General features: G+C 55.1%; 1 protein-coding gene across 3 annotated transcripts in view; it reads left to right on the plus strand.

Annotated features, from left to right (window-relative positions):
• The window catches only part of EFR3B (EFR3 homolog B), a 78,447-nt gene that overhangs the window by 53,622 nt on the left and 4,139 nt on the right, over window positions 1-20,686 (plus strand). The window contains exons 5-21 of one of the 3 annotated variants that reach the window (XM_037066823.1): window positions 796-917; window positions 4,477-4,626; window positions 7,605-7,739; window positions 8,174-8,252; window positions 8,882-9,017; window positions 9,285-9,446; window positions 10,263-10,374; window positions 10,714-10,765; window positions 12,817-12,989; window positions 13,445-13,520; window positions 13,848-14,009; window positions 15,112-15,243; window positions 16,266-16,333; window positions 17,063-17,190; window positions 17,928-18,019; window positions 19,158-19,206; window positions 20,321-20,427. In XM_037066823.1, the coding sequence (XP_036922718.1) occupies window positions 796-917; window positions 4,477-4,626; window positions 7,605-7,739; window positions 8,174-8,252; window positions 8,882-9,017; window positions 9,285-9,446; window positions 10,263-10,374; window positions 10,714-10,765; window positions 12,817-12,989; window positions 13,445-13,520; window positions 13,848-14,009; window positions 15,112-15,243; window positions 16,266-16,333; window positions 17,063-17,190; window positions 17,928-18,019; window positions 19,158-19,206; window positions 20,321-20,427 (1,935 nt within the window). The remainder of the gene's footprint in view (window positions 1-795; window positions 918-4,476; window positions 4,627-7,604; window positions 7,740-8,173; window positions 8,253-8,881; window positions 9,018-9,284; window positions 9,447-10,262; window positions 10,375-10,713; window positions 10,766-12,816; window positions 12,990-13,444; window positions 13,521-13,847; window positions 14,010-15,111; window positions 15,244-16,265; window positions 16,334-17,062; window positions 17,191-17,927; window positions 18,020-19,157; window positions 19,207-20,320; window positions 20,428-20,686) is intronic. The other 2 variants (XM_037066824.1, XM_037066825.1) reach the window with 2 other exon arrangements.

The following is a 20,686-nucleotide window of genomic DNA, read 5'->3' on the forward strand; positions in this document are numbered from 1 at the left end:
AAATGTCTGTAGCAACTGAATAATGCGAGTCAGAATAATGGAGGATACATTTCAAGTCTGGTCTTTCTAGACTTGTTTGCACTGCGAAGTTAATAACAACAGATGAAATAACCTATGAGAATTATATTTGTGTTTTAGTAATTTGACTCGACTTAATCCGTGGTTCTCCTCTGCGGGGCTCGGTTGAAACTAAGTCCGTCCCTGCTTAGACCTGTGACACGCGTGTGGTGACGCAGAAGGCACCCGCTGCTGGGAGTGCCGAGCAAGACTTACTGAAACGAAGAGGCAGACTTAAAAATTTACCCGTTTTGAACAATCAAATGTGACTACACTTTTTAATCAAATTTCAGAGTTGTCCTTGCTTCCCCAAATACATTCCAGAGTCGTGCCCCATGCTCTGATGAGAGGGGGCTTTTGTTCTGGTTGGGTGTCGTTCCTCCCAGGGCCCCTGTCTGTCCTTGGTGCAGCCCTGGATGTGGTGGGAGCCAGAGTGTCCGTGGGCCCCCTTCACTGTCTCCCTCTGCTCCTCCATCCAGCAGGGGAGGGCGAAAAGGGCCCGGGTCCCTGTCTCGCTGTGTAGCCAGGAACTCGGGGACTGTGAGCAGGATTTGGAACCAGTGCGCTCTGGGAGGCAGGCCACCGCTGCGTCCTGGGACGTGGGGCTGCCAGGACAAGCTGCTCCCCTGGCTGTAACATGGTGGGGGAGCCCTGGGGATGCCAAGTCCCAGATCTCAAAGGTGAGGAGCACAGCAGGTCGCCTCTCACCTGCGTTTCCCTCCCTCTCCTGCTGGGCAGTTCGTGAAGTTCGCCAACATCGAGGAGGACACGCCGTCCTATCACCGCAGCTACGACTTCTTCGTGTCCCGCTTCAGCGAGATGTGCCACTCCAGCCACGACGACGTGGAAATCAAGACCAAGTGAGTGGCGGGAGGCCTGGCCTCGACCCCAAGGTCCCCTGGTCCATGACGCCCTTCCCTGAGCATCCCCACTCACCTTCTCCCGCATCCTGCCGCCCCCCCACCTGCAGCCTGCGTCCTCCTCAAACGTGTTTCATAACTTACTCACTGTGTCTCGTGTCCATTGTCTGCCCAACCCCCCGCCACCTAGAATGTGAGCTCTGCCAGGGTGGGAACCATTGTTTGGTTCGCTGATGTTTCCCAAGGGCTAGAGCAGTGGCCGGGGGACAGCAGGGACTCAGTCAAAACCTGTTCTGTGCATGAATGAATGAGTGGGTGGGTGTTTTCAGATAAGTATCTTGAATTACAGAATACATTTACATGTGCATACTCAAGCACAAAAAAAATACTTAACTCACAATAATACACTGATCCACACAGAAACAAAACCCCTGAAATAAAATCAAAGAATGACAGGAACGTGTGCTGACACAGGTAGAGCAGGACCCGGCGTCGGACTGATGAAGCGCGGGTGTCGTGTGGCAAGCATTGTCCTCGGAACTACAGGGCCCACGAGGGGTAGGAGTGGGTCACTGCTGTGGGAACTAGAGACTGTGTTCAAAAGGAGAAGGCAGGAGGGAGAGGGGCTAGGCTGTCCTTTCACCGAAGCTGCGGGGGGAGCTGGAGAAGAAAGACGGGGGTGTGAAGTGGCCGCATGGCCAGCGTGCGCACAGGAGACCGCTTCTCCAGGGGCTTGTCCCAGAACTCAGATGATGCCTCAGCACTTCAGAGGAGCCCCGAGTTCTGTGCAACCACAGCAGGGTTGGGGAGCCCCATGCACCCCTAACAACAGCTTGCTTGCCACAGCTGATGGTCTGGATTAGAGAAACAAGGAGTGAATCCCTCCATCCCCTGGGTTGCTGGTTCCCAAAGCTTCCAAACCTGTGGCCTCGGAGTGACTACAGGGCCAGTCCCAAGTCTCCATTCCCCTGAACCAGTTGTGCGCCCCCTGGGCTGTGCTACCTCGGTGCACACGAGGAGGCCAGTCGGGGCCATGGAAGAAAGGAGTCCCTTGTCCTCTCCCCAGTGTTGGCCCCTGCAGTAGCCACCTCACTCTGAAGTGGCTGTGAGGAGGCAGAGGGGCCCGCAGCAGGTGGGGCCTGCCCAGAAGCAGGTGTGAGGGAAGGTGCAGGACGGTATCCAGGTGACGCTGTAACAGGTAGCGACCTCTCAGGTGATGCCAAGCTTTCAGGAGTGGGGGTGGAGGGGACACTTCTCATGCCCCCCCACATACACACTCATGCAGTCACACACTCGCACACAATCATTTGCATGATCACACACACTCGTGCATCCGTGCATATACTCACACACACACAACTGCACACTCATTCACACACACTCACGCAGTCCACAGTGGTAGGTGCAGAAGCGCAGAAGCAGCCACGGCCAGTGCTGCATTCTGAGTGTTGGGAGCGTGCGGAAGGTCGGGGGAAGCATTGCTCAGGTTTGCTCCCAGCCGCCGGGCGGTGCTCTCTGCACCCACAGCCTGGCACTTGCCATCCATGCAAGCAAGGAAGGTCTGGGGGCGGCGGGGGGCGCTGAGGTCCTGGCATGGGCCCTCTCCCTACCTCTTGTTGTCTGTCTTACAACCTCCCGCAGCCTCTTTCCCCAGAGGCCCCCCCTTTCATTCTCAGCCTTTGCAGAGCCCAGAGCCTTTTTCCAAGAACCACCCTTGGGTCCCTTAAATAGGTGTGTGTGTCTGTGTGTCGTCGTCCCCTGGGGCTCGGAGACATTGGGCCACTTGCAGGTGTGGGCCTGCACTGAGCCCTGACAAGGAGAAGTGAGAGGCTTCCTGTCCCCCAGGTCTGGTCTTTAGGAATTGACTCTGAAAGGGTAAGTCGGCTCTGTGTGTCGTGGAGTGAATTGTATACACGTGTGGAAGGAGCTCTGGGGAGGCTGAAGGCAAGAAGAAAACTTAATTCACACTCATGCATGAGGAAGCCCTGGGAAGAAAATGTTCCACCCACTGGGCCTGCTTTCTTGCCAGCCAGGCTGTCTGGGGTGGCACAGGTGTCCAGCAGGTTTGAGATCTGTTCTATAGTGCGTCAGGGAGCCCCGCTGACCCAGAGCCCAGGACGGTTAGTGGAATACTGTTCCAGTTGCTTCCTTCCCCAGCCGGGGCAGCCTCTGCCTCAGGGTCTTGACTAGAGGGTCAGGGTCAGGGTCAGAGTGGCTGAGGGTTCCCTGGGGACTCCTTGTCCATTGTCAGCAGCCCAGACCGGTCCTGGGCCAAGGTCCCTGGTGCTGTCAGGCCCTCTCACCACCCAGGCACGGTCACTGGGTAAGGACCGGGGAGCACCCTGCTAACCGCACTTCAGACTGAAGCTGAAGATGCAAATGGCAACTGCATATTTAGGAAAACTGCTCAGCTCCACTAATCATCAAACAGATCCAAACTGAAGTAGCTGCAAAATGGGAGGAATTTTCTGAGCCATAAAATTAGAGCAGATGCTGAAATGAGATCCCGGGACCCACGCACAGCAGTGAGGCTGGCACTGGCCCGCTACGTGTGCGGCGCTGGAGAGGAATTTAGCAGCGCCAAGAGGCCTCCGTTCCTCAGGTTCAATTCAGTGATTCCACTCGTGGCAATGATCTGAAATGTTGGATAAAAAGCCTTTTATCCAGTGACGTCCCTCGTCTTGCTGTTGCAGCAGCAAAAAAATGTAGAAACAACTTACAGGACCAGGAGGGGACCCGCTCAGGAAGTTCTTATGACACTACGTCTCGCCTGTTATGAAGAGTTAACGATACAGAAAAATGCTTACGATAAAATGTTATGGGGAAAATACACATCGTACATGTCATAGCTTCTCAAGGCTATTGTATATCACCTGCAGAGGGAAGGAAAGGCACCCGAAGGCCAGTAATGGTTATGGATGAGTCGTGACGGTAGCGGTGAATCTCCTTTATACTTTTCTATAATTTGCTTGTGTTACTTTATAATTAGAAAAAGCAGTTTGATTTTTTAAAAAAGGAACATAAGGCTGAAATAAAAGGCCAGCCAAGAGGGACTCCTCTGCAGAGCCGCGCTGACCCTGGGCCAGCGCAGTGGGGACCAGGGGTGTGTGCGAAAGGGCCTCCGCTGTGCTGTGACTCGGCTTCCCTGTGGTTCCTCAGCCAGCTTGGCCGTAGTCAAAACTCTTTCGTGCCAGGAGAGCCTGGGAGCCCTGTGCCTCCCGCTCCAGCCCCCACCCCCGTGTGCCTCACTCACCCTGGATCGGCCTCATCGCTGTGAGCTCCTGTGTCTTGGGCTCGAGCTGGAACAAACCCAACTGAGCACTAAAGAGAGGGAGCCTTAGGGGTGAAGCCTGGGTGGTACCCAGGCAAAGGCGGCCAGAAAACATGGTCTCCTGGGCTTGCGCCCACCGGCACACAAAGCCGGCCAGAAGCCCGAGCTGCAGGAAGAGTAGAAGGTGGGCCCCACTCTGCATGCATCCCTCACCCCCGCACTTGCCACAGAAACTGGACTTCCCGGAGTAGGAGGGCTTCCTGGCTTCACCTCACCCTCTCCTTGCAGAATCCGAATGTCGGGCATCAAAGGGCTGCAAGGGGTGGTGAGGAAGACAGTGAACGACGAGCTGCAGGCCAACATCTGGGACCCTCAGCACATGGACAAGATCGTCCCATCGCTGCTCTTCAACCTGCAGCACGTGGAGGAGGCGGAGAGGTAGGCCGCCCAGGGCAGGATCCGGGCCACAGGCGCACGCGCTCCCCGCAGACTGCCTGCCGGCCACACTGGCCTCACAGGGCTCCAGCTGCCTGCAGGCACCTAGCTGTGAGGCTGAGGGTCTTGGCTTTGGGTGGCTTGTCTGCAAAGACTCCAGGGCTGGCTTTCTGCCCGCCTGCTGTACCTGTTAAGGTCTGAGTTCGTGAAGGAAGGACCGTAATGGTGCGGCTTTGCAGGGGTGAGTGTGCTGGTGAGAGCAAAGAACCATGTCTTGAGGTGATGGCTGTCTCTCTGGAAGCAGCAGGCCAAGGCGATTTTAAAATGCTTTGCATGGATGGCTCCAGTGACTGAGGACTGTGCCTCCCTGACCTTCCTTCCCCCTCACTTCCTAAAATGTGCCCTCCAGCAGCCCCACAACACAGATCGCAGGCATTGGGTTTTATTTATTTTTATTTTTTTAAATATATTTTATTGATTATACCATTACAGTTGTTCTATTCCCCCCCTTCAATCCCTTCCACCCGCACCCTCCCTCCCCCACCATTCTGCCCCCCTTAGTTTATAACCACGTGTCTCAAGTTCTTTGGACTCTATATTTCCCCCACTATTCTCGCCCTCCCCCCTATCTATTTTCTACCTACTGCCTATGCTATTTTCTGTGCCTTCTCCCCCCTTCTCCCCCTCCCACCCCCCTGTTTCTAACCCTCCATGTGTTCTTCAGTTCTATGGTTCCACTCCTGATCTAGCTGTCCTCTTGGTTTGCTTTTGTTTTAGGTGTGGTTGTTAATAACTGTGTGTTTGCTGTCCTTTCACTGTTCATATTTTTCATCTTCTTTTTCTTATATAAGTCCCTTTAGCATTTCATATAATAAGGGCTTGGTGATGATGAACTCCTTGAACTTGACCTTATCTGAGAAGCACTTTATCTGTCCTTCCATTCTAAATGAAAGTTTTGCTGGATAAAGCAATCTTGGCTGTAGGTCTTTGGATTTCATGACTTGGAATACTTCTTTCCAGCCCCTTCTTGCCTGTAAGGTCTCTTTTGAGAAATCCGCTGACAGTCTGATGGGTACTCCTTTGTAGGTGACTGTCCCCTTATCCCTTGATGCTTCTAGGATTCTCTCCTTCATTTTGGTCTTGGCTAATGTAATTATGATGTGCCTTGGTGTGTTCCTTCTTGGGTCCAACTTCTTTGGGACTCTGTGAGCTTCCTGGATTTCCTGGAAGTCTATTTCCTTTGCCAGACTGGGGAAGTTCTCCTTTATTATTTGTTCAAATATGTTTTTCACTCGTGGCTTTTTCTTCCCCCTTCTGGTACCCCTATAATCCGGATGTTGGAACGTTTAAAGATGTCCTGGAGGTTCCTAAGCCTCTTCTCATTTTTTTGAATTCTCATTTCTTCATTCCTTTCTGGTTGGATATTTTGTTTTGCCTTCTGGTCCATTCCATTGATTTGAGTCCCCATTTCCTTTCCATCACTATTGGTTTCCTGTGCATCTCCCTTCATTTCAATTAGTTTAGCCTTCATATATTCCTCTAATTTGTGATTTTGTTCCTCTAATTTGTGACTATAATCTACCAGTTCTGTGAGCATCCTGATAAATAGTGTCCTGAATTGTGCTTCTGAGAGGCTGGCAATTTCTTGGTCCCTTAGAGTAATTGGCTCTTGGACTTTGAGTTCTTCTTGTGCCATCTTTCGGGTTGTTCGTGCCTGTTCCATAGCAGGATCAGAGCCCTAAAGTGTTCACTAGAACAGGGCAACTAAGTCGCTGGGTTGTGACGCTGTATGTGGGGGCAGGGTCAAAGAGGGACTAAGGCGTCCTGTCCGCAGCCTGCTGCCACAGCCCTCACCGGTGCCGCAGTTGCTGCCGTCACCTGGCCCATGCGTTTCGTCCCACTGCTCGGGAGTGTGCCACCGCTGTCAGCCCTCGCCCCCTGGGGCCTGCGTGGTCTGTCTCACTGTGCGCGAATATGTGCCCGCGGTCTGCCCCGCACCCCAACTGGTTCTCGTCTGCCTGCGCGCCTGGGTCGGGGGCCCTGTCCTGCCCGACCCTGCTCGCTGCTGGCTCCGCCCCTCTTACCGTCCCCGTTGAACGGTTAGATGTAGTCGGACTTCCGTATAATTCAATTTTCTGTCCTTTGGTTGTGTCTTTGTTTCTCCAAACCTTTGTTTTATTCAAACTTGGTTGTGGGAGAAGGCACAGTGTTTCCACCTATGCCTCCATCTTGGTGGAAGTCCGCAGGCATTGGGTTTTAATTCGGAAGCCCCCAGACCGGGAATGCAACCTGTCCCCACCCCTTGTTCTTTCCCTCCGAGAATGGGATGGAGGGAAGTGTTCACCATCCCTTGCATCTTGGCTGGATTGGGTCCCTCACTTTCCGCTACACAGGCAGGGAGAGTACGTGTGTCCTCTGGTGGCTGTTTCTGGAATCGCACCTCACTGACAAGATCGCCCTGTGGTTTCAGGGTGATGAGTCTTAGGGATCCTTCTGACCAGATCTGAGCCCACCTCCAGTGACTCAAGTACCACCAAGTCACCCCTGGACCAGCCGCTGTGCCTCTCTCTTTCCCCATTTCCCTCTCCTGTCTCCTGTCTCCCACTTTATTTTGCTTGCTGCTATCCTGCCCTTCTCTTTTCGCACCACACCTCTTTTTGTCCTTCCAAAGTCCCAGGAGCTTGGAGACACTCGTGGTCTGTACCTCACCGGGCACATGGCACTCAGGGAGTCTGTCTTCCCGACAGAGGGGCATCAGGCCCATCCTTCAGGATTTCCAAGAAAACTTTATCCCTTCGCCCACCATCTTCCTCCACTCTGGGCCTCTTCACCCTGTTTAACTTCTGACAGGCGTGCTGTCTGCTCTGTGACCTGCGTCAGATCACGGTTTGCAGGGCTGCAGCACCGAGACCCAGGCACGCGCAAAGCCTGCTCCCCACCTCACTTTGCACCCCTCACCCCCGGGCTGTGTGTCCCCACAGCCGCTCGCCCTCGCCCCTCCAAGCGCCTGAGAAAGAAAAGGAGAACCCTGCGGAGCTGGCTGAGAGGTGCCTTCGGGAACTGCTGGGCCGGGCCGCCTTCGGCAACATCAAGAATGCCATCAAGCCTGTTCTCATGTGAGTCCCTCCCCAACCCTCCCCCAAGCGAACGGTTTCCATCTGGCATCTACCTGCTGACTGGTGGGGAGGGAAGGAGGTGTTCTTGCTGTGGTGCTGTGTCCTTCTCTGTGCCTGTGTCCCCTGCACTGGGACAACAAAAGCCACCACACAGTGGCCAAGTGCAGTTTAGGGGAGAGGAGTTGGTAGGAGGGCCCCCAAAGCTGAAGGAAGAAACCTGGTTCACTCCGAAATCCACAGCTGCAGAGCCCTGTTCTTTGACCTCCTTCCAGCTCTGGGGCTGGGACTGGCCCGGGTCCCTCCTGCTCCCCTTCTCCCGCTTACCGAGACCTGTGTGAGTGCCGGGTCCTGGAGGTGCCCCTCTCCCCCCAGGCTCTCCTCCCTCGAATCACTTTGCATTTCACAGCCCTTCCCCCATATTGTCTCCCTCACAGCCATCTGGACAACCACTGTCTGTGGGAACCCAAGGTGTTCGCCATCCGTTGCTTTAAAATCATCATGTATTCAATTCAGGTACGGCAGCTCCCCTGGTCCCACGTGTCCCTTGGCCAAGGGCACCTCTAGGAGCAGGTCAGGGCCCTATAGACAAAGCCAGCTGTCTAAGGCCAGTTCAGTCTTATTTTCAACCCATCACAGACCAACAAAGTACAATTTCAAAGAATGCATAGAAAAATTAGGCAAGAAATCCGTGCAGAGTACAGTCCCCAGACCGGGCTTGGCTGCCGCTATGGTATTGCGTTGCTTACTCAGCACTCGCTCTCCGTGGCTGCACTTAGCTCTGAGTAAAAATAGGGCGTCAGACCTCAGATTGTCACCAGACCACAGGCCACACTTTGAGCAGCACTAGACTAAACCATGTGGCCTCTCGTGGCTCTTAAATAAGACATGGGAAAATAAAAAGGAAGATGATATCTTCAAATTGATTTTTGACCCCTTTGGGATGGAAAAGCCCAGGAAAATGGTGGAAATCCACATCTTTGCTGGGATTGGCCTCTGTTCTTTGTTGGGCCAAGGGGGGAGGGGCGCAGGAAAAGGAATGGGGGGCCGTCTCACTTTGGTCCAGCCCTGCCTGTCCAGGGCTGCCCCGGCCCGAGGCCACGTGGGGGTGGCTGTCTGGGGCCAGCACGTCTTCCTCCCCCCAGCCGCAGCACTCCCACCTGGTTATCCAGCAGCTCCTGAGCCACCTGGACGCCAACAGCCGCAGCGCGGCCACCGTGCGGGCGGGCATCGTGGAGGTCCTGTCGGAGGCTGCCGTCATCGCAGCCACCGGCTCCGTGGGTAAGGTGGCCCTGAAAGGAGTGGGGCTGGGCCCTGCAAGGACAAGGAGCTGCCCCTGGTGGGAGGCTGCCTCCCCTCCCAGAAGAGGGCAAGGCACCTGCTCGGGAGGTGTCAGAGCCGGCTTTCCTGGGTTGAAGAGGTCAGCGGGGAGGGTGAGGGCAGAGCAAGCCCCCGGCTGGAAGTGCAGGGCAGGGATGAATGAACAAGGGAAGAATGAACGAGGGGTGCCAGCCCTGAACTCTGGGTTTCCCGCCGCGCTGCACTCAGGGCCCACGGTGCTGGAGATGTTCAACACTCTGCTGAGGCAGCTGCGGCTCAGCATCGACTACGCCCTGACCGGGAGCTACGACGGGGCCATCAGCCTGGGCACCAAGATCATCAAGGAGCACGAGGAATGCATGTTCCAGGAGGCTGTCATCAAGACCATAGGTGCTGGCTTCGGGCTGGGGCGGGACCTGGGGCGGGCTGTGGCCCAGAAACAGCCCCCCATGAGGACTTCAGTCCAGGCCATTGTAAGGTCGTCCTCTGTTCATCACTCACCAACATGGTGTGGGGTGGAGTCAGTCCCGGGTGTGTGCAGCTCCCAGACTCCCCGGGTCAAGCCTGAGTGAGAGCCCAGACCACCTTCATGGGCTTCTCCGCCGAGACTGCAGATCACAGGCTCAGAGAGGTGAACCCTTCCGTTTGGCCTGCCTCCAGGTTGGTGGGGTTGGAGGGTCGGCGGGCGGGGAATGAGGAGAATAAACGGAAGGGAAGAAGGAATGGAGGAAGTGTGAGAAACGTGTACGCACATGGATGTGGAAGAGAATTATAAAACTGACCCACGGGTGAGGGTCATCACTTCCAGGGCCTTCCTGCCCCAGTGCGAGCTCTGAGAAGTAGGCCGGCAGGCCTGATCCCCGAGTCACAGATGAAGCCACTGAGATCCACAGAAGTGTGACCTACCCAAGGGCACCCTGCAGAGCAGCCAGGGACCATGCCTAGGTGGGCACCTTGGGCTGCTGCCCGGGTCCCAGTGTCCAGGTTCTCCATCCTCAGGCTCAGGAGTAACAAGTGGAAGAACTGGAGCCTGGACCAGTCCCTCGGAATCGTTTTTCCCTCGGGTTGTTGATTGTCATCCCCCCACCCCCAAAGAAGCAGCCCACACTCCCTGCAGGAGCTCGCTCAGCGGAAAGCCTGAGCTGAGAGACCTCGGCAGCTGTGGCCTTGCCTGAGCCAGCCCTCTCCACCGTCCTTTCTCCGCAGGCTCCTTCGCCAGCACGTTGCCCACGTACCAGCGCTCGGAGGTGATCCTCTTCATCATGAGCAAGGTCCCGCTGCCCTCCCTGCACCACCCCGTGGAGACAGGCAGGACGGGGTGAGTCCACCAGGCTTCCCTCCCGCTTCCTCCTCTCCCGGCCCAGCCGCCCTTGCCCGTGTTTTCCGCTCTCGCCTTCCTGGTTCTGCCCCCACTTTTCTCTTTCTCTACTCCTGGGTCCCACAGCAATTCCGTGGGCTGCCACCTCCCCCCAGTCACTACCTCCCGCCTTGGGGGGACCCATTAATTCCCTGGCCTGCTTCCTGGCACTGCCCTGGGCAGCCCAACAAGATAAGCCGCATGGAGATCTATCTAATCATGAGGGAGAACTGTGCAGGCAAGTGTGGAGTGTCCGCCCGAATCACCATCCTGGTGAGCATGTGTGTCTCTGGTCTGCAGGGAGAACCGGAACCGGCTGACCCAGATTATGCTGCTGAAATCCCTCCTTCAGGTGAGCTCCTCCTGTCCCTCCCCCGCTCTGCCCCTGCGAGAGGAAGCTCCTTCCAAGGTCTAGGGATGTTGCCGGTTTCAAATATGCACGAAGGTTCCTTATCGGATACTGAGAGCCTTGTCATCTCTGCACTGAGTCAGAATCTGTTGGCTCCCGCCCCTAGCCCCTCTAGGGACCTGCCCAGATCCTTCCCCGCTCTGTTTCCCCCTTGGCACTCAGTCTCCCAACCATAAGCTTCCCCTTCACCAGGGTTTTAAATCCCTCTTTTTACCGTGTTTGGCCGAGTATAATGTGCACCCGCCTTTGCGGGTGCATCAGACACGGGATTATTGTAGCTGTGGTACCGAACAATCGTACCCAGGTACAATGCACACCCTCATTCTTCCCTCAAACATTTAGGCAAAAAGTGTACATAAATGTGCACTTTTTTATAAGCGGAAAAATACAGGTACATCTTTGCAGCTGTGACTGGAGTCTAGATGCATTATTCTCAAGTGTTGTCCCTACAGCCACCTTGTTAAACCGCAGACTCTGAGCTGCCAGCCTGCGTGGAGTCCTGACTCTGAGTCTGTGACCAGCTCCCCAGCTACTCATGCACAGCCTGCTGTAAACTCTGGGCAACCCCCATCCCTCCTCACCTATCATAAATACAACCACAAGAACTTTCTAGAAATGCTGCTCCCCACATGTTGCTCCTTGTTAGAGAATAGGTCTCAGTTTTCAGTGACACAGTCAGATCTCACACAGGGCACCTAGGAGACACTGTGGGCTCGGTTCCAGAGCCCTCAGGGAAGCGAGTATCGCAGGAAATCGAGTTTTCTGGATTCCTAGTGCATATGAAAGCTCTGTTTACACTATGTATACGGCAGTCTGTTAAGTATGCAATTGCATTATGTCTAGAACCCAACATACATACCTGATTTAAAAAACACTTTATTGTGCCCCGATTGGTGTGACTCAGTGGGTTGGGCATCATCATGCAAAGTCAAGGTCACCAGTTTGATTCCCGGTCAGGGCACATGCCTGGTCGTTGAGTTCAGTCCCCATTTGGGGCACATTGGAGAGGCAACTGACTGATGTTTTTCTCACACGATGATGTTTCTCTCCCTCGCTTTCTCCTCCCCTTCCCCTCTCTCATTAATTAATTAATTACTGTATTGCTACAAATGCTAATCATTACCTGAGCCTTTGAGTCATGATCTTGGTGCTGGTGGAGGGTCTTCCCCCCGACCTGTAAAACACTGGGGCATCTGCGAAGTGTGGAGGGGGAGCATGATAGAATGAGCTGTGCCTGTCTTCTCAGACTGACATCAGGAGGTCTCCAGTCCCCCTTCCCTTCCCAGGCCCCCCATCACATGCCTCCACTGTCTCTGTTCCAGCCCAGGCACTCTGCCCAGCCCCCTCCTCCCTCCCACTTGTGTGTCTCCCCTCCCCTCTCCCAGCCCACGCCCCTCACATCTATTGTCATAAAGCTTTTCATGCTAACGCTGCCCACATCTGGTGGCCTCCTCCACCTGGGTACCCCTGCCAACTCTTTACTGAGTTTACCCTCATTGATTTGTACTCGGCATCTTATCGAGGTGGTGGTTTGGGGCACACTCCGATCCATCCCCCTTCGGGGAACCCAGAGGTTTACTGTTGATGGCGCTGGGTTTTGCCAGGCCCTCCAGGGCCTGCTTAGCCAAGCATTGTATTTACAGTGAGTCTTTATCAGCTGGGCCCTGATGGCCCAGAATGTAATAAGTTCAGAGGCTTCCTGGCTCCTGCTCCCCACCAGCACTCATTCCCTGCTTGCTTTCAGCAACATGGTGTTCCTGCACACGCTCCCCATCCAACCACATGTCTACTGTGCTTAGCTGAGGTTGTCTAGGTAGACGCCGGCATGCTCAGAAAAGTCGCCTAAGGCATCCAGGGCCCAGGCCTGGGGTGGGTCTGGACTGGGGAGTCTGGACTGGGAGATGCCAGAGGCGATGGCTGCCTCAGACCCAGCCTCCGCGGGCTGCCGAGAGGGCCAGCGTTCCCGAGCACAGCCGTGCTGGGCTCCCTTGCAGGTGTCCACAGGTTTCCAGTGCAACAACATGATGTCAGCTCTGCCCAGCAACTTCCTGGACCGCCTCCTGTCCACCGCCCTCATGGACGACGCGGAGATCCGTCTCTTCGTTCTAGAGATCCTTATCAGTTTCATTGATCGCCACGGAAACCGCCACAAGTTCTCGTCCATCAGGTGAACTTGAGGTTTCCTTCCCTGTTGATGTGTGTTGGGAGAAGACTCCCAACAGGGCCACGCGTGCAGACAGGAGCACGATTTGGAGAGTCAGTGAGGCCCCCGGAGAACCGGTCACAGCATGGACCTGGGGTCCCGTGAGGGGAGCAGCCACCAAAAGAAAGGGTGCTTACCTGGGGGAGACGCAGGTGGATTGGAGATTTGGGAGATAAAGAGCACGTTCTAAAGGGAGTTTTCAGGTGAGGATGAAGAGAAGAGAGTCAAACAACTTTTAAGACAAAGGGACAGGAACTAGAGAAGATGGGACAAAGTAGAGAGCGGGCTAGGAGCCAGGGCTGGAGGAGCACCAGGAGGCTTTGGGACAACTAATGACATCGGGATAAAGCCCGGTGACACCACATGAGCTCTGAGTGGCCTCACGCAAGGGCTAAAGTGGCCCCTCTGTCCCCTTCCAGTACCCTGGGTGACATCTCTGTCCTGAAGCTGAAAGTGGACAAGTGCTCCCGACAGGACACCGTCTTCATGAAGAAGGTTAGCGAATGTGACCTCAAGACACAGAGAACCCTGGGCCGGCCAGGCCCAGTTGGCCCTGACCTTCCAGGACCCATGTCACTGCTGACCTCTGCCCCAGAGCTGGTCTCCTCTCACCTTCACTGCATGTCAGCAGACCTGCGTGGGGGTCAAGCCCCTGCCCGTGTTCACACCCCCTGGCATGGGCTTTAAAGACAGCCTCTCCCTGATGGCAGAAGTGGGGTGCACAAGGCCTCCCCACCCCCACTGATTGGTTTTTCTGTCCTTCTGGCCCCTCCTGCCCCGCCCTGCCTCGTGGCCTTGCCCGCACCCTTCTCGTGTCTCCAGCACTCACAGCAGCTCTACAGGCACATCTACCTGAGCTGTAAGGAGGAGACGAACCTACAGAAGCACTACGAGGCGCTCTACAGCTTGCTGGCGCTCATCAGCATCGAGCTGGCCAACGAGGAGGTGGTGGTGGACCTCATCCGCCTGGTGCTGGCCGTCCAGGTCAGGACGTGGGGTCAGGGGAGAGGACTAATCAGAGCACTGAGGAGCAACTGCTTAACATGTGTTTGGGAGCCCAGGAAAATAGTGCCTTCAGTTGGCCATTCCTCCACAAAGACCACAAACCGTGAAAAATGCTTCATTCATGGCTGGAGCCCATTCTCAGGCTAATGGAGACCCAGGGGAGAGAGTCATTCAAACATACCCCTTAGCCCCTAGTAGTTAAAGCCTCCAGCAGGGTCTGATTGGGACTCCAAGGGTTGCCAAGAGGGTGCTTGTAGGCCCCAGGTGACTCCAAAGCAAATCGCCAGGTTCCCAAACCTGGCTGTGCTTCTGCTTCACCTCAAGCACTTATTAAAAATACATATTCCTGGTTCTGCCCCCAAGCCTAGGGCCTGTGGACCTACAGGCCTCCCTGTGACTCGTCGGCAGGCAGTGGGGCACTACATAGGGCTTTAGGCTTTCAGGGTCTGCCTGGGTGGAAGCCTGCTCTAGCCACTGGCGTACACCCTTCAGACCTCAAAGGTAGGGGTCCCTCGGTCCTGAAGCTGGACAGGCATTGTTTCCTGATTCATGGCAAGCCTGGGAATTCAGTGGTGGCGAGTTATAGGCCACCTGCCTGGCAGTGCCACCTGCCTGGTGGTGCTGAATCCTGCAAGGCCAGCCCAGATGCCAGGATTGTCTTCATTCCAGACCTTGAGATTTCTTGATATCCAATTCCCTGGTAACTCCCACATCTTTCTCGGGTTAACATGTGAACCCAATTTAGCAAGCCAATCCTGTGCTACAGGCCTCATCCCAGGTCTGAAGTGACAGCAACAGCGTCCTGCAGGTGACGAGGGTTGGGACAGGCAACATCACTGAAGCTGTGACTGCCAAGTGGGGGTTGAGGCCGTCGCTCCCCTGGATTTCTCCAGGGACCGTTCACTTCAGCTTTAATAAGAATGGCCTCTGACTTCCAAGAGATGATGGAGCAGATGCTGAAAAAAGGCTTAGCCTAGAGCGATGGGCCATCTCCTTATGATGGGGGAGAGGGTTGGTGGAGGCTGCAGCTCCTGTATGACTGTTCGTTAAAAACCGAAGAGGCCCCTCTGTGTTGCCACAGGACCTGGCCCAGGCCAACGAAGAGAACCTGCCTGTGTACAACCGCTGTGCCCTCTACGCGCTGGGCGCTGCCTACCTGAACCTCATCAGCCAGCTGACGACCGTGCCCGCCTTCTGCCAGCACGTCCACGAGGTGGGCTGTGAAGGTCTCTTCCACAAGGGCCACCTCCATCTCCTTCCCTGTTTCTTTTCTGTTGCTGAAACTTTAAAAATCTCAGCTATCATGTCGTTTCACCCCTACATAGATCAGTATTTATATCCAAAAAAACAGACAGCTTCCCACGTGATTGCCCTGCTATTGACATGCTTAACCCAATGATCGGCAATGCCTTAGTATGACCCAATACTCAGGCTATAGTCCAATGTTCTCATCTGTCACAAAAGGCGTTTTAGAACATAATGAAGTGTTTCTAAGTGGAATGATATGATGTCTAGGATTCACTGGAAAATGCACTAGAAAAAATGAAACGAAACAAGAAGCCTCAGGTCTCAGCTGGCCTGAGCTGGGGGCGTGGGGGACGTGCTGTGTTCGTGTGCCCCAGACCACCCGAGCAGGGCAGGAGCCCCCACCTCCGGGCTGCTGCGGGAGTGTGGGAAGGGCCAGGCCGGACACCCTCTCAGTGAAAACAGTAGCAGCATCGCATACTCGACTCCCCCATATACTTGCCTGTCAACTCTCCTCCCACTTCTCACAATCTCAATAGCTTTCACCTTCCTTGTCAAAAATTTGCAAAGGATACTGAGGGAAACGCAGCAGGCCCCCGTCCATCAGGACGTGTGTGCACCTCGCCAGGGCTCGGGAAGTGGTGTGACCTCTGCTCCAGTTTTCGGGTTTGCAGAGAAGACGGGAATGGGCACAGAACCAAGAAAGAGCAGTCCCTCAGGAGCGGAGTCCCCTGCATTTGGAAGACACTTAGTGCCCATGTGTCACTGGTGTAGCTTGCACAGACTGCCTGGGCGTCTCAGGCTGCTCTGGGAGTCACTGTTGATCCGAGTTTCTCCCTCAGAAGCCCAGCTGTAGGGTGCTCTGCCTCCGGATTGTGGGAGGGGTAACTCTGGGGCGCAGGTGGCAGCAGCTCTTTCCTTTGCTGTTCCTCGCTAGGCCCTGTCTCCGCCAAACCCAGCTCTCACCTTGTGATTCCTCCCAAACTCCAGGTGATAGAGACCAGGAAGAAAGAGGCTCCGTACATGCTCCCTGAGGACGTGTTTGTGGAGAGGCCCAGGTGAGGAGCGCACCTGGGGCGTGGTCCGGGGCACCCAAGGCAGCAGCTGAGTAGGAAGGCGGGCAGTCTGAGGCAGGGGCTCAGGCTTCTGTGGGCTCCAAAGCCAAAAGTGGACCTTGCCTGTGGCTCGTAGGTCCTGGGTCGAGTTTGATCCTCATTAGGTGAGTGGAACACACACCCTGAGCCATCTTGACCGTATAGGGCACTCGAAGCCACCTCTGGGAGCTTTGGCCACACCCATGGGAAGCAATGCTGGAGCAGCTGTTCCAGATGAGACGCTGCCATCAGTCCCCATGGCACTGTCAGAGTCCCTGGACCAGGCTCGCTTCAGCATCAGAGGAAAAGCTATCCTGAAAAAATTACAATGTCCAACAGCAGGGACGGCTTTATCGATTAGCACCCACCCACGCGACAGGCGACTGGTGGCTGTTGACAGTGGCCTGGAAGAGCAGCTACTGTGAAATAGTCACGTAGAATAGGCACACGAACTGGGCGCTGGGGCAGGAGCACGGCGGTGGGGCCATGTGCATGCATCACAGACGTGTGTGCGGCTGGAGGATTCTGTGCCCTCAAGGATATCTCTGGAAAGTGGGATTCTGGGTGATTTTTTTCCACTTGCATCTCTGTCATTTTGCGTAATGAACATTACCTTTGTGATAAGGAAAGTCCTTAGGGAATCATCCTAGTTACCCATGGTTCTCACCTGCCCCTTCCCGCCTTCTTCTCCAGGCTGTCCCAGAACCTGGATGGCGTGGTGATCGAGTTCCTCTTCCGCCAGAGCAAGATCAGTGAGGTCCTGGGGGGCAGCGGCTACAATGCAGACAGGCTCTGCCTGCCCTACATCCCTCAGCTGACAGGTATGGGCTCTATTCAGGGACTTCCAAGCCTGCCTCTGGCTTTTCGTGGCCAGGTAAGGGCCTGAGTGTAAGGCGTGTCAGTCGCCTTCCAAGGCATCTCAGGTGTCACACGAGAGCTGGCAGACACAGTGGAGGCCCTCTGCATCCCCCCACTTCTCCTCCTCCATGCAGGGTCCTGAGAAGCGACTGGCCCACGAGATAGCCTGGCTGGTGGGTGGGAGAGGCCCCATGGTGCCACGTGTGGGCTACAGAGACCCCATTCTCTGTGACTGACTTCCTGGAAAATCTTAGACAAGGCTTGTGGCCCCTCTGAGTCCCAGTTTCCTCAACTGTAAAACAGGGATATCAGCAGCAGTTGCCCGAGAGGGCTGGCGGGAAAGTCACAGGAAACGATGAAGGTGGACGCACGTGGTAACCACTGCAGAAACGACAGCCCCTGGCGCTCAGTGTGGATGGTGCTGACATGAGTAGAGATGGGCTTTCTGGTCGGAAGCAGCTTCTTTGTGCCCACTGGTGGTTTCAGAGTCTTAGTCCTAAAGACCAGAACGCCCCACCGAAAGGTGGGCAGGGAAGGCTGTGGCCCTCTCTAGAGACCACTGGTAGCCTGTATGTGTGCTGCGCCCTTGGAAGACCATGCGCCAGGCAGAGGTGCAGGCTTGAGAAGTGGCACTGGGGGCGTGACCAGGCTCCCCTTCCCAAGGGCTGGGAACGTGAGCTTCTGGCTTCTCCTTCCCCAGATGAGGACCGCTTATCCAAGAGGAAGAGCATTGGAGAAACCATTTCCCTGCAGGTGGAGGTGGAATCCCGGAACAGCCCCGAGAAGGAGGAGGTGAGTGTCTCCTTCTCCATGCACTGTCGGGGGGAGCCCTGCATCTGGGTGGGGGGGGGAACCCGCTCCGGCCCCCTGTGCAGGCAGACCCTCCGTGCACCAAGTCCCCACACCTACACAGCACATTTAAGGTCGCACAAAAAGTTGGTTTCCCAGGGAAGTCCCATTTTCTCAGTGTCGTCATATACCTTGTAGACATTTCCGTCTGGAAAAGATAATTGTGTCCACCGTCCTCCTTGCTATACTCCCGTGATGTACGCGTGCGTGCACACCTTGATCAGGGGCTAGAACAGTGTCATTGGCCAGGTGTCCCACCTTTGCACTACCCCCCAACTCCCCACCACCCACCACCCACCACGGGAGCCAGTAGCTTGACTAATGTCCCTCATCAGACTTTTTGTCAATGAAGTCGTTCTCCCCCATGCCGGCTTCTCCCACTTAGGATCACACAGGAACAGTAGAACATGAGTGAGTCACGGGTCTTCCCTCCAGGAGCCCACAGTCTTCTGGGGAATTCCTGGGGTTTGGTCCAAGCTCCTTCCCTGTTTTCAGCACCCGACTTAAGGGCACACATCCACAGAGCACCCTTGTTTGGGTTTTATTATTTTCCACTACCTTTCATAGCTCTCCAGATGCCTGGGGTCCTGTGGCCCAGATCCTCGGTCCAACCTCAGCATTTGTTACTTAATTTAATATTCACATCCCATCATGGGTAATTTAATATCCTAAGTCCTCAGAAATGTTACTCAGTTCTTGAAATCTATGTTGGAGATTATATTTGCAGATGGCCATAATAATCTCCTCTCGATTTCAATATTTTTTGTTAGGTCTCCGAAAACGTTTTTGAATCATAGCATTTTCCTCCCACCAGGCTTAATGGGACAAGCCAGGGGGAGGGAACAGAGAGTTCTTTTTGGTGAGGCTCTGAGGGAGAATTAGCCCCTCCACCCCCACCTTACTACTCTTGGGGGGCTCCCAGAGGAGACCTTGGTGAGAAGGTGGGTGTCCCAAGGGAGTGTCGGCCCACCTGGACGTTCTCCTGCGAAGTGACAAGCTGCCAGGAAACTGAGGGGGCCAGGGCTGCCTCCTCCCGCCCGCCCCGCCTCACCTTACTGAATGCTTGTCCCCTCTCCCTCAGCGAGTGCCTGCAGAGGAGATCACCTATGAGACGCTGAAAAAGGCCATTGGTGAGTGAGAGGCCCCCAGGGGTTCCAGATGGGGGGCGGGGCAGAGCTGGGTCCTGGTTGCAAATGGGCGTGTGCAGCCCCATCTGCTGCCCACGGAGGGCCATTCAGCATAGACGTGAGGACAGCCTGGTGGCTTCCTCCGTCCAAACCCATCCCAATGTCTAAAGCCACAGTGAATAGCCCTGCTCACCTGCTGGGGACCAGCAGGGCGCCCCATGTGTCTCAGGTCAGGAAGCCCTTTTTCTCCTGACAGCGGCCTTTAAAAGTGACCCACTGAGGGTCACAGCCACGTAGGTAATGAGCAATTGCATAAAAGTACTTTGACTGCTTTTTGATAGAATTTCATACAAAACAACAAGTTGACCAATGAGGAATATTAAGAACAAATCATATTAATATTTATTTCATAATGGCAATAGATTTTGAAATACAGTATCATGTCTTCTGTCTGAATGACTGGACAGTGAAGTATTCCAAAAGAGAGAACTCTTTGGATGCTGATGACAAATTACATCTTCAAATGCCAAACCTTTCTTTCTTTTGTTGTCATCGATGGTACCCTTTCTAAGAGTAACTTGCCTTCTTAAGAGGAGAATGATGGACAGGTTTGAGGCCCCTCCCCTTTTTTCCTAACTCATTTTGGATTCCAAGAGGAGTATGTAGGAGCCTAAATGGCCACACACCGCCCTGCCATAGGGGATTTGCATTGGCTTTTGTGGACTTTTTGTGGCTTTTCCATTGCTGATGCCCCTTTCCAAATCCCGCCTCCTCCCCCTAGAGTACTTCCTGTTCCGGGAACTTCTGGTGACAAGTCCTGGTGGCAGTGAGGCTACCTGGGGCTTTAGAAGCCCAGTTGAAGGGCCAGCTTTGCTGGTTGTCAAACTCTCACACAAGGAAGGAGGCTGAGCCCTCAGGCGGAATCAGGGAAAGGTTCGGCCCTCCGGGAGCCAAGGGACAGCACCACGCTCTCCATGCCCACGGGCAGAGGGCAGAGCCCAGCTGTGGTCACAGACGGAGCTCCAGGGAGGGGTCCCCCCAGCTCTCTGTCTTCTCCGGCCCCTGCCCTCATGGGGGTGGGGGAAGGACTGGAGGCTGACCAAACTCTGTGCTGCAGTGGACAGTGTGGCCGTCGAGGAGCAGGAGCGTGAGCGGCGGCGGCAGGTGGTGGAGAAGTTCCAGAAGGCGCCGTTTGAGGAGATAGCAGCCCACTGCGGGGCCAGGGTAAGCGGGGCCTAGTGAGGGTGCGTCCTGGGGACCACAGGGACCCAGAGTTGGGCCCAGGGTGGGACCGGAGGTTCTAGAAGATCTTGGCACTTTTGTCGACCAGAAATTAGGGTTTAGATGCTGACAGTGTCCTGGCTCTGCACTGTTTCCCCCTGAACAGAAAGATGTGGCTACTAGTCACTCCTCACGGTTCCCGAGGGAGGAGTCCCGGCCCCAGGATCTCCGGCGCCAGACAGGCAGACCCTAATAGCTATCA

Source organism: Sturnira hondurensis, unplaced genomic scaffold (assembly GCF_014824575.4).
Source record: "Sturnira hondurensis isolate 20B ecotype Veracruz unplaced genomic scaffold, ASM1482457v3 Scaffold0016663, whole genome shotgun sequence".
NCBI lineage: Eukaryota > Metazoa > Chordata > Mammalia > Chiroptera > Phyllostomidae > Sturnira > Sturnira hondurensis.